We start from the raw sequence: 11,311 nt of genomic DNA, 5'->3' as shown, positions 1-11,311 counted from the left end.
CTCTAAAACGGGGCTGGCATCTCCTCAGATCGCCAGACTGGTGAGAAGGCAACAGGCTCGCTTACACAGAATCCAGTGCTTTTGGAGAGTAGGGGTTTGGACATGGCTGTGGATTCTCACTGCGGACTGAGGCTCCTCCAGCTCCAATCTCGGACTTGGGGTGCAGTGATGCCTAGGATAGACAGTCAGACCTTTCGAAGGATGGAGCAGGTTCCTCCCTGCTCTCCCACCCCCGAGTAACCAAGTCAGTGTGCACCTGTCGGAAGCAGGCGTAACTAAGGTGTGGCAGGTAGGGCACATGCCCCGGGAACCGCTTGAGGAGAGGCGCCACTGAGAAGTTTCTATTGGTCATCGCAGTTCCCATTGCCAGCTGTGAGAGATCATTCAGCAATTTAAAACGAATTACCATAAGTGCTATTTTCCCTAGATAGACGCTTGCACCTACAGTGTGCCACTCTCTGTGCCAGGCCAGCTTCCCTTCCTTTTCCACATTTACTCCTCGGACTAACCCTGCTCTGGGGGGCTTTGTAGCCTCTTTTTAAGAAATAATCTGTGAAATAAGTCAATCACAAAAGGACAAATATTGTATGACCTCACTTATGTGAGATGACAAGAATAGGTAAATACATATGGACCAATGACTATTAGTGGTTACTTGAGGCAGAAGGGGGAAGGGAGAAGGGAATCATTCTCTGGGAAGTAGCAAGTTTATGTCCATGCGATGGGAAAATTGGCATCCATTAGGGGTAATGTTTACACAACTGGATTAATGTAACTGATACCACTAAATTGCACACCAGAAAAAGGGTGAAATGGCAAATATTGTGTTATATATAATTTTACGACAACAGCAACAACAAAAAAAGAGGATGCAGTTGCTGAAACCACCTAGGTACAACCAAACACCTCATGGGATTAGTTCTCCTGAAGGCTTAGGGTCATGGCTTCGTGGACCTGTTCGGCCAATTGGTCTAACACTATTTTTAGAGTTTCTGTTCTACTCTCCAGCTTGGTAAGTAGTGCCTGGGATCTTAAAAGCTTGCAAGTGGCCATCCAAATTACAACAGTTGGTCTCTGTTCGCCTGGAGCAGCAGAGGAAGAAGGAGACCCAGGAATCAGAGAAGGAACTGGACTGCAGGTCTAGTTGCCTCCATGAACTACTGCCTCCTTTGCCATGAGACCAGAAGACCTGGATGGTGCCTGGCTACCATCATTGAACGTTTTGATCAAGGACTCAATAGCTGAGTCCTGATCAAAAGGGGGAAAAATGTGGCACAGAATTTAAAATTTCTTCTAGAATCCAGACTTACTGGACCCCTTGAGGTTGGAGCAATGCCTGAATCTGTTGCCCTGAGAAAATTTTTGACTCTTGAACCAAAACTATCCCCTGAAGTCACCTTCAAACTACAGTTTAGCTGAATTGGTAAAGAATGTTTGCCTTGAGCAATGTGCTTTTTATTTTTTTAAGTGAAAGTTTACAATTCAAGTTAGTCTCTCATACAAAAACTTATACATACATTGTTATGTGACCCTAGTTGCTCCCCTATACTGTGACAGCACATTCCTCCTTTCCACCCCTAATTTCCCATGTCCATTCAGCCAGCTCCTGACCCTCTCTGCCTTCTCATCTCATGAGCATTGTGCTTTTCAAAAGAATTATCTATATCAGATCCAATTGACAACAGTAACTCTAAAGCAGATGAATAGTTTATGGGGCAGTGAGTCTAAGTCAATGGTGGTGGAACAATATGGGTAGAGATAATGAAAATGGTGATACAGCATGAAGAATGTAACCAACATCACTGAACTGTACATGCAGAAATTATTGAATGGGTGTATGATTGGCTGTGTATATTTTCACTAAAAATAAAATAAATATTTAACAAAGAAAGAAATTAAGAATCTGAGGCTCAGAGAAGTTATTTGCCTGAGGTTACACAGCTAATAAGTGACTGAGCTGGTATTCAAAGCCAGGATTTTGTGACTCCTTAAGATCACCTCTTCTAGGTAAAGAGTGGAGGAGGGGGGCATTCACTGAGCCCCCACTGGAAAACAGGCTGAGAGTCCCAGAAACATAGGGACCATGCTGGTTTGCTCTATCCCCAGTGCCCAGCACTGGCGTGGCACAGAGTAGGTACACAATAAACTGGACAGCTGGTTTGTTGAATTAATTAAAAAATAGTGATCTGATCGACTTTTTCTTCTGCTTGTTGTTGTTCTAGTAAATATATATACCACACAACATTTGCCAATTTAACATTTCTGATCAACTTTTGTTGTTTGTTGAATCATGCCATCCCCCCTCATAAAAGTGACTGATCATTGTACCATTAAATGAGATTTATTATGTTGGCGTCTTTAAGAGAATGCCTATAAATAAACTCACAAATCAGAAGAGGGAAAAAAGATCGTTATTTGGGGTGGAAAACAGTTGCTTTACTGACAAGGAGGGGGCAACCGACTTTATGGATTCTCTACGATTTACAGTTTGCAAAGATCAGCAGGGCCTGGGGAGGGCTGGACTCTTGGCTCCCACTTTGGCCTCTGCCTTAGGGCTGTGTCTTGGAGCCTGCTTCAGTTTCTCCAAAGACAGTGTCCTACTGGTCAGCACCAGTAGGCTGTGGTTCAGTGGTTCAGTCCAAAGCCCAAGGTTCAGGCCAAGTTTGGGGACATCACAAATATAGAAAAGAGACTAGTAGCAGGTGAGTGGAAGGGTCTGGAAACTCAGAGCCCCTTACAGGGCAGGCAATATAGTTATTGGTTGGCTCTACTCTAAGCAAGCCAAGGGTCTAATTACTGGTGGACTTAACTTTAAGCAAACCTTAAAATGGACTCAACTGCAGGTGAGGCCTGCCCTAAGTAAACAGCTAGAGGCATCCTGGGCTCTCAGCAGGAGATGAAGTCTTTGTTTCTGGAGCTTCAGGCCCAGCCTGCCTCAGGAGGTCTGCCTACTTCCCTGTTCCAGAGCTCCACCAGGCTGCGGAGAGGTTGGAGGCAAGGCTGAGACTGGTTTCTGCTGTCCCCACCTGGAGATGGATGGGGGCAGACCCCAGGTCCACTGGCTCAGTGGGGCAGGGCTGGGGTGAGTGGGGATCCACGCCCTGTGGGAGACTGGCTTTAGGGGCGTGAGAGGAGGATGGGGCCTGCTCAGGGCTGGCTCAGGTGTGTCAGCAGGTGGATGACAGTGTCGGGGATGCCGGGCTGGGGGCCCTCAGGGCCGCCGAGGTGCTTCGAGTGCCAGAGGAGCTCACGGGCGAAGACTGGCTCCACCTGTGGGGGCGGGTGGGGCGATGAGCCGGTGGGGCGATGAGCCGGCCACCTCGGTTACCAACCCCCAACCTCCCCGCTGGAAAGTCACAGTCCAAGTGACAGCCCCCTCCCCACACCCATTTCACAGGCAAGGTCAAGAGGTGGCGCGCTGGGACTGAAGCGAGCGGGCGAGGGACCATGCAGAAGGCCTGGAAGTTGTGGCTCCCTGCTGGAGTCAAGGGTGACTCACGTGGGCCATGACGAGCCGCTCCTCGGGCTGGCCCGGAGGGCCCGGGTACTCCTCACCAAAGCACAAACGGATCTGGTACTCGGGCTCCGGGTGGCCGTCCCGCAGGTGGGCACACAGTTCTATGGGCACCAACTCTGTGGGGGCTGGGCCAAGACCTTGTGCACACCTTGTGCTCAAATCCCATGGCCATGTCCTGTGAGCCCACATCCCCACTGTGTGCCTGTGCCCTATGCTCACTCCCACATCGTTATACCACCCCATGCCCACTGCCACTCACCTATGCTTATTTTGTGCCAAGGGTCCCTGATGCTCACTCCATGCCCAGCATCCCTATACTAACACGTATGCCAAAGTCCTATGCTTACGCCCACAGCCAGCACCCCAAGCCTGCGCCGTGCCTAGGCCCCAGATGCTTATGTCCATCTGTGTGTCCAGTCCTCCTGGTGCCCATATTTGTGCCCACTCCCGGTGCTTTTGTGCCATGTCCCTTGTTTCTATGCCCACTCCATGCCCAGCACCCTGAAACCTACTCCCGTGACCACATCTCGTGTGTCCACTCTCCTCTATCCGTGTTCTTTTTCCCGCCCCATGCCCAACGCTTCTGAGCCCGGCCTCTCTGCCCCGGCCCGCCAGCGGCCCAGCTGCCGCGCTCTTACCGTCGAGGAAGCGGCGCGTGTCTAGCAGCTGGCAGGTGCGCTCCCGCTCCAGCTTGTTGGGTCGCGCGCGGTGCGGGGCGAGCGGGCCGCGCCAGTACACGCGGCCCTGGCACAGGCGCTTGGCGAATACGCCCTCGGGTGCCACCCACAACAGCACGCCTCGCTCCAGGTGCGGCAGCAGGCGCTGCAGCACGCGGGCTCCTGGCGGCGGCTCAGGGAAACGAACTTGCGCGATGCGTGGCGGCGGTGCCAGCAGGCGTTCGGCGGCAGCTGCTGCCGGTGGGCTCAGACGGCAGCCTTCCGCCGTGCGCGCGGTGGCCTCGCGCACTAGCGCCGCGCCATAGAACAGCCGCACGTGCAGCCAACAATCTGCGGGGAACGGGAGGGGGCGCACGCCGGCCGGCGTTGGGGGTGCCGGCTCCCTCCACCTCCACCCTATTCTCCACTTCCGCATGCTATCTACCCTTCCCACCTCGCATTCCCCCACCCTCCCCATCCCGTCTCCACCACCGGGCAGAGAACCACCTTGGGAGTTTTTGGCGATCCCTTCCCATCAGGGATAATAAAAATTATAGTTGTAGTAATAATAACGATGATGATAATAATAAATAATAGCCGCTTCCAGTATAAACGAACTGGTAGTTGAGCTCCACGATTAAAAGTGCAAGCTCTGGGGCCATCTGTATTTCCGAGCCAGGGACACTAAGGCCCTCCCAGCCCTGACCTCTGGGATTCTAGGAGCTTACTCCCCGGCAAATATTTCAATGCTGGGAGGAATAATAACAATAATAGTAATAATAATACAGCAGCAGCCCACGTGAGGAGGCAGTAGTATGCTCAGTGGTTAGGGCTGTGGGCTCAGCAGCCACACCCTTGGATTCTAATCAATCACTGCCACTTAGGAGCTGTGACTCGTTAATAACTGTCCCAGGATTACTAGCTGTGTGACCTTAGGCGGGGTTCTGAATCTCTGTGTAGCAGTTCCTGCATCTGTCAGCGGAGATAATGGGCGTACCTCTCTCACAGAGCTGTGGGAAGCGCTTAGAAGGGTGTCTGGAGGAAACTAAGCCCTCAACAAATGTTAGCTGCTGTCGTTGTTATTGGCAGTCTGGGCTGGATGCTTTGGGTGGGAGGCAGAGGCTCAGGGGAGGGCCTTTAGAGTTCCTACCCGGGTTGCTGAAATCTTCCGAGGGGGCGGGGCTCCAGGAGTGGGCGGGGTCCTGTGCCAGGTACCCTGGAGGAGGAGAGGAAGCGGTTAGGCACCACCTCAACCGGGGCCCTTGGGGAGGCAGCGAGGTCAAGGGCCCAGGGGAGGCGGCGAGAAGACAGGGCGGGTGAAGGGAGTCTGTCCTTACTGTGGTCAGCTAAAGGGTTTGGCAGCAGGGCGGCTGGCAGTAGGGAGCCCTCCTGGGCCAGCCTGGAAGCTGACTCCTTGTCCTCATCCTCTGCAGCTAATCCAGAGCGGTCCTGAACACAGGGAGAGAGGACCGTGACGGTGGGAGAGGAGGCCTGTGAGCCACAGGATTTCCCAGATTGTCCCCACCGGGACAGAGGGAAGTCTGGGCAGACTGAACACCGACTGGATTGACAGGATCTTTGAGGTTTCAGAGCACAGGACTGCCTCTCCCCCAGATACGCACACCGGGTGAGGGAGTGAAGAGAGAGCTGACCAGGGTGTTAGGGGTGATGGGGTCAGAGATAGAGCTTATTGCAATAGGGAGAGAAATGCTGGGGCAAATGAGGAGATGGGGAAGAGAGGTGAGGGAGCTAGAGAAGCTAGGGACAGAGTGAAGAACTGATGCTGATGAGGACACTAGGGACAGTGGAACAGAGCCAGAGATATTTGGGGGAATGGGAACAGAGCAATGAACCATCGATGATGGGGGTGGAGGTAATAGGGGTGATACAGACAAAGTGATGGAGCTGGGTCTGATGGGGTGAATGGAGATGGAGTGAGGGGACCCAAGGGTGATGACAGAGAGGGGATGAAGGAGGAGAAAATAGGGTTAACGCAGACAGAGGGATGGAACTGAAGATAGTGGAGGTGATGGGAACAGTGAGGGAGCCAGAGCTGATGGAGGTGAAGGGAATAGAATGACGGAGCTGGAAGTGACAGGAGACACGGAGTAAAGGCAACAAGAGGTAGAGCTGATGAGAAGGACGGAGATGACTAATGACAATGCTGGAGATCATAGAAACAGGAAACCTAGGGCTGATGGCTGGTTGGGTGAGAGGTGACTGAGTCAGGAGACTACAGGGGCCCAAAGGAAACACCTACCTGGACTGTTCTGCAAGCTTGCCCAGTCACTTCCCCAGGAGGCTTCTGCTGGCTCAGGGGAATGCCCTCTTCAGGGAGAGCACAGGCCTTGGTCACTGAATGAAGCAAGGGACAGCAAGGGACTGGATGGAGTAAGAGTCAACTGAAGTGACCCCAGACAAGAGCACCCCAGAACACTGAACTACTTCAGGCAAGGCCCACCTCTCTCTGGGCCTCAGTTAAACCAAAAAAAAAAACCCACTGCCGTCGAGTCAATTCCAACTCATAGCGATCCTATGAGTTCCAACTCATAGCGACAAGGGGTAACTGGGCCTCAGTTACCCCTTGTCAAATGAGGAGACTAACTAGATGGTCTAAGAATCATTCTAATTTACCAGCCCATAAGTTTAAGCTCAACAAGTCTACCCTTTCCCATTTTACAGATGGGCAAAGTGAGATCTTTAGTGCCCAGAAAGCTGCCTGGGGCCACTACCTCCAGGGTCAAGATGGTACCTGGGTCACGGGCGACCTCGGATACAATCCGGTAGACCTTGTAGGGGTTGGAGATGTCTAGCTGGCTACGCTCGCGCACCTCACAGAAGTCAGCACTCTTGTTGAGGGCACAGCGGAGCCGCGTCTTCCAGGTAGAGGGGTCCTCCTTGTCAGTGCCCTCCAGGTGCTTGCCCTTGTACACGGCCCAGGCCTGGGAGTGGTTAGCGGTACTTGGGAGGAATAGCCTGGGCTGGGGGACTGGGGCCATGCAGAGGCCCCCTGCCTCCCACTCTCTTTCCATCCATCCATCCATCCATCCAACATATTCTTTGAGCTCCTACTATGTGCCAGGCCCTGAGCTAGGGGCTGGGGACTGATTGGAAAACAAGACAGACATGGTCCCTGCCATCAAGGAACTCACAGTCTTATGGGAGAAGACAGGTAAATGTGAATACTATATTCCAAGTGACAGACTGATAAATGCTAGAAAGAGAATAAATAAATAAGGGCATGGGATACAAAATAATGGCAGTGGTTTGCTATCTTATGGACTCCAGATGATTAAAAAACCAAATGTAAGAGATAAAGCTATAAAATTAACAGAAGGCAATGTAGGAGAAAATCTTCTATGCCTGCTTTGCAAGAACTCGTACAAACCAAAAGATATTCGTTAAACACACTAGAATGATTGCTTATTGTGGGAGAGGGACTAAATAAATCAATAAGAAAAACGAAGGACTACTTTAGAGAGGGTGACCAGAGAAGGCTTCTTTGAGGAGGTGACATGTGAATGAAAGAAGGACCCAGTGTGACAAAGAGCTGGGGGAAGGGTGTTCTAGGTAAAAGGAGGAGCAAGTGCAAAGGCCCTGAGGTGGAAAGGAGATTAATAAATTCAAGGAAGGCTGGAGCAGAGAGGTCAAAGGGGAGGGAGGGAGGAAATGTGTTGCTTCATTTATCACACTCAGGGCTGAGGGGGTTATAGCTGATGAATTGCACTCAATTCACTGTCCTCAGAGACCCCAGGCCTTGTGGGAGACATTGACACTGAAACAGAAAAGCCACATTTCCTATGTTGATGCCACTTGCCAGAGGTCAGACTTCTGAGGCTTGATTTCTTTATCTGTCGGCTGTGCTGATAATACCTCACCTAGAGTGGTTATGGGGGACGTAAGATGAGCTGGTGTACATAAAGTGCTTAGCACAGCGCCTGGCACACAGTCAGTCCTTACTTATCACAGCATTTATTCACTGTATTAAGGATACGTTAACTCAAAGGTGATACGAGCACAGGGCATAGGGCATTATCACTTCAGTGTGGGGCCAGGGACTGTGCTGAGGAAGTCTGCCCAGAAGAGGAGGTGCAAGAATGAACTCCGTGATGAGAGGGATCTTTGTTTTGTTCACTGCTATATCCCCAAGCTCCTGGAATGGTCCCAGGTGCACAGGAGATGCTCAATAAATATTTGGGCTGGGCCTTGAAGGATGAGTAAGAAGAGCCAAGTAGGGCAGAGGGCACGGCTTGAGCAAAGGCCTGGCAGCGTGGAAGGACACGGGGCATTCGGGGGACATTCAGCAGCCTGGTGTTGCTGGAGCTGGGAATGTGTGTCTGAGGGTATGTGTATGTGGTGCAACGAAGGGGCAGAGAAATTAAGGAGGAAGAGATAGGTCGAAGCCAGATCGTGAATGTCCTTGAAGGCCAAGCTTTATTCTATGGGCTTTGGAGCACAAGAAGGGTTTGAAGCCAGTGTGTTAGTGGTGGGTTGAGGAATGGGTCAGAGTAGCTGGAAGGAATCTCCCTCCTCTGAACAACAGCACATAAGTCTTAAGGGCCAACCTGTGCAACCACTCATTCAACACTTATTAGCACCTATTGTGTGCCAGGCACTGTGCTTGGCGTCACCACCTTTAAGCAGTTGTCTGCTGGAGGAGACAGACTCATACAAGGCACTTATAGTTCAGAGGGAAAGGTGTTCCAATGGGGGAAGCAGAGGGAATCAGGGAGGATGTGGGAGAAGCACTGAATAGGAGCCTAATAAATGCATTAAATGAATGCATCAGGGACAGCTATCCTGAGGAGACCTTTAAGCTGGGGACAATGGGAGTCGGTCAAGTGAAGAGGAGAAGTTTCCAGATACAGGGAACAGCATGTGCAAACCTCTAATGGTGAGAGAGAAATGAAGCATTTAGAAACTGAAAGAACAGTCAGGCTGGATCTAAAGTTGGGGCAGGAAGGGAGTGGAGGAGATGAGGCCAGGGAGGGGCAGTTCACACAGGGCTTTGAGGCCACGGCAAAGTGTTGGGATTTTATCACAAGGGCAATGGGGAGCCAAGGAAGGATTCTGAGTAGACTGGCATTTTAGAAAGATCCTTCTGGAGGACTGAGGGGAGAGTAGATTAGATGCTGGGGGACAAGGGAAGCAGGGAGCCCACTGAGGTCATTGCAGCTGTCCTGGTGAGAGATGGTGGAAATGGGGCCAAGGAGATGGACTCAAGAGCTGTTTTGGAAGAAAAATCAGCAGGCATTCTCTTCCTTCACCAAGGGAGGAGATGTGAGGCTGGAAGAGAAGGGGGAGCAGCCAGGGTCCAAGTGTCTGGCTCTGGAGTTTGGGTGGCAGATGGTGCCATCTTTCACGTAGGGAAACAGAAGCTTGTAGGGGTGAGCTGATGGGTGGGGATGAACTGAGTTTGAGGGGCCTGGGGGCCATCCAAGAGATAGCTCTCTCAGAGGCAGCTACAGCTGCTTGCCTGGGGCTTGGAGGGGAAGCCCAGGGGCCCTAAGGCACCAAGCTGAGGCCATGGAGAGGGAGAATGGGACAGTGGGATGTGAGGAGGGAGGTCCAGGAGTGCTGGGAGCCCCAACACAGAGAGCTGGGAGGAGGCTTAGAAGCAGCAGCCAGGGAAGTAGGAGGAAAATGAGGAGTGGGAATGGGATGGGAGGGGGGAAGGTAGAGATTCTGAAAACCAAGTGAGAGTGTTTCAAGGCGGAGGGAAGAGGTCCAGACCCACCCAGGGATCAAGGGAGATGAAGCTGCATCCTGGTTTCGCAACCAGAGACATTAGCAGGAGGAACAGAAGCGAGATTGAGGGGGAGGGGGCTACAAAAGGGCTGATGAAGGGGAGACTCTTTGGGGGTGCTTCACTCTGTGAAAGAAGGGGAGAGGAGGCCAGAGAAGGGGGCTGGAGGCTGCTGTGGGGTTTGGGGTAGTGGTGGTGGCCTGACGTGTGCTTGGTTATTTTTTGCTGCTGGGAGAGATTCCAGAGTTTAAATGTCGGTGGAAGAAGCCAGTTTGGAGGCAGTCAGCGACGACCAGGAAAGGCAGGGCATCACTGGGGGAGGTCCCTGAGAGGGGCTGGTGTTGGGAGCATTCCCTAAGGGTTCCCAAGCTGCAGGTTGGTGGCTTGGAGATGGGAGGTTGAGGGAATTCCCATTGTGGTGTCTAATTTCCCTGTGGAAGGGCAGGAGAGGCCCCCAGGGAAGTGGGTCACACAGCTGTGGCTGACTGTTTTTAGAGGGTATCTGGGGGTCTCCCATATATGGTGAGCACGACACTCTACCTAGAGACAACTGAGGCCTAGGGACTGAGCGAGTGGCCCAAGGTCACACAGCATGCCGGTTAGTCTGGACTTTGGGGCCAGGCACTTCCAGAGCCAGTGCGCGGAGACCAGGCATCCCCCAGCCCCCCGCCCCCTTACCCTAAAGAGCGCAGCGTCCTGCTGCGCCTGGTAGCCCTGTTTGGCTGCGTGCTTCCAGGGGATGCGGAAGATGGTCTTGCCCGGGTCTTCCCAGCATAACCCCGCGTAGCGCCCGCTCTCGATCTGTGCCACCAGCCAGTCGCGGAGCCGCCGGGGACCCCCAGCCCCCTCCATGTGGACCTTTTCCCTTCCTCTTCCCGCCAGGAGTCGCCGGCCGTCGGGCACGCAGTGCGTGGGGGGCCAGGTCCAGGGCGCAAGGCGGCTGGATCAGAGCGCGTGGGGGGCGCAGGGCCACCTGGATGGCGCGCCGAGGCGGCGAAAGTGAAAGTCTGGGCTGGTAGGTTTCACTTTCCGTTCTGCCCCCTCCCCCGAGGCCCTTTCCTTTCGCCCCTCCCCGTGGCAGCCTGGCCCCGAGGGCGTTGGGCCTCAAGTGAGGGACGACCAGAGGCGCCCTGGGACGCCAAGACTGGTGGGAGGGTGCGGGATGGGGTAGCCTAGATTCTGCCTCACCCCTGCACCTGTTCTCTGTTGTCTCCAGCCTATCCGGAAACGTATACGTCTCTCTCCAGGACCTGGACTATCAAGCTTGGAAAGGCATAGTGCTTCTCAAACTGTAATTCCTATCAGAATCGAGGGTCAGTGACGGGCTTAAAATGCACACTCCTGGTCCGAGTTCCCCGAAAGGATCCTGATGCAAGTGGTCCATGCGCCACA

General features: G+C 53.0%; 2 protein-coding genes across 4 annotated transcripts in view; both read right to left on the bottom strand.

The window, feature by feature from the left end:
- The window catches only part of FOXS1 (forkhead box S1), a 5,218-nt gene extending 2,268 nt beyond the window's left edge, over positions 1–2,950 (bottom strand). Inside the window, exons 1-3 of one of the 3 annotated variants that reach the window (XM_023725424.1) lie at positions 2,839–2,915; positions 257–370; positions 66–172 (exon numbers count right to left, since the gene is read on the bottom strand). The gene's annotated coding sequence lies outside the window, so the exon portion shown is untranslated. Of the gene's footprint in view, positions 1–65; positions 1,081–2,821 lie in introns of those variants that run through there. The other 2 variants (XM_023725432.1, XM_004370468.2) reach the window with 2 other exon arrangements.
- A 168-nt stretch (positions 2,951–3,118) lies between these two features.
- On the bottom strand, positions 3,119–10,894 carry LOC101360203 (interferon regulatory factor 4-like). The gene is made up of 8 exons (XM_004370593.2): positions 10,598–10,894; positions 6,926–7,115; positions 6,434–6,528; positions 5,511–5,622; positions 5,324–5,389; positions 4,156–4,524; positions 3,500–3,618; positions 3,119–3,270 (listed from the first exon to the last, which is right to left on the bottom strand). The coding sequence occupies exons 1-8, from the start codon at positions 10,769–10,771 to the stop codon at positions 3,148–3,150; spliced, it is 1,248 nt and encodes a 415-aa protein (XP_004370650.1). The 5' UTR covers positions 10,772–10,894; the 3' UTR covers positions 3,119–3,147.
- Between the last annotated feature and the right edge of the window lie 417 nt (positions 10,895–11,311).

The sequence above is a fragment of the Trichechus manatus genome, unplaced genomic scaffold, assembly GCF_000243295.1.
Source record: "Trichechus manatus latirostris isolate Lorelei unplaced genomic scaffold, TriManLat1.0 scaffold00008, whole genome shotgun sequence".
Lineage (NCBI taxonomy): Eukaryota > Metazoa > Chordata > Mammalia > Sirenia > Trichechidae > Trichechus > Trichechus manatus.
The sequence above is the reverse complement of the archived record's forward strand: the minus strand, read 5'-3'. Positions and strand labels throughout refer to the sequence as shown.

What these genes read in the sequence shown, in the direction of transcription:
- LOC101360203 (XM_004370593.2), bottom strand. Translation starts at nt 10,771, where the DNA reads ATGGAGGGGGCTGGGGGTCCCCGGCGGCTCCGCGACTGGCTGGTGGCA. An exon ending in AGGACGCTGCGCTCTTTAGG is followed by an intron (nt 7,116 to 10,597) that starts GTAAGGGGGCGG and finishes AACCACTCCCAG; the next exon opens with GCCTGGGCCGTGTACAAGGG. An exon ending in AGCGGCTCGTCATGGCCCAC is followed by an intron (nt 3,271 to 3,499) that starts GTGAGTCACCCT and finishes CCGCCCCCACAG; the next exon opens with GTGGAGCCAGTCTTCGCCCG.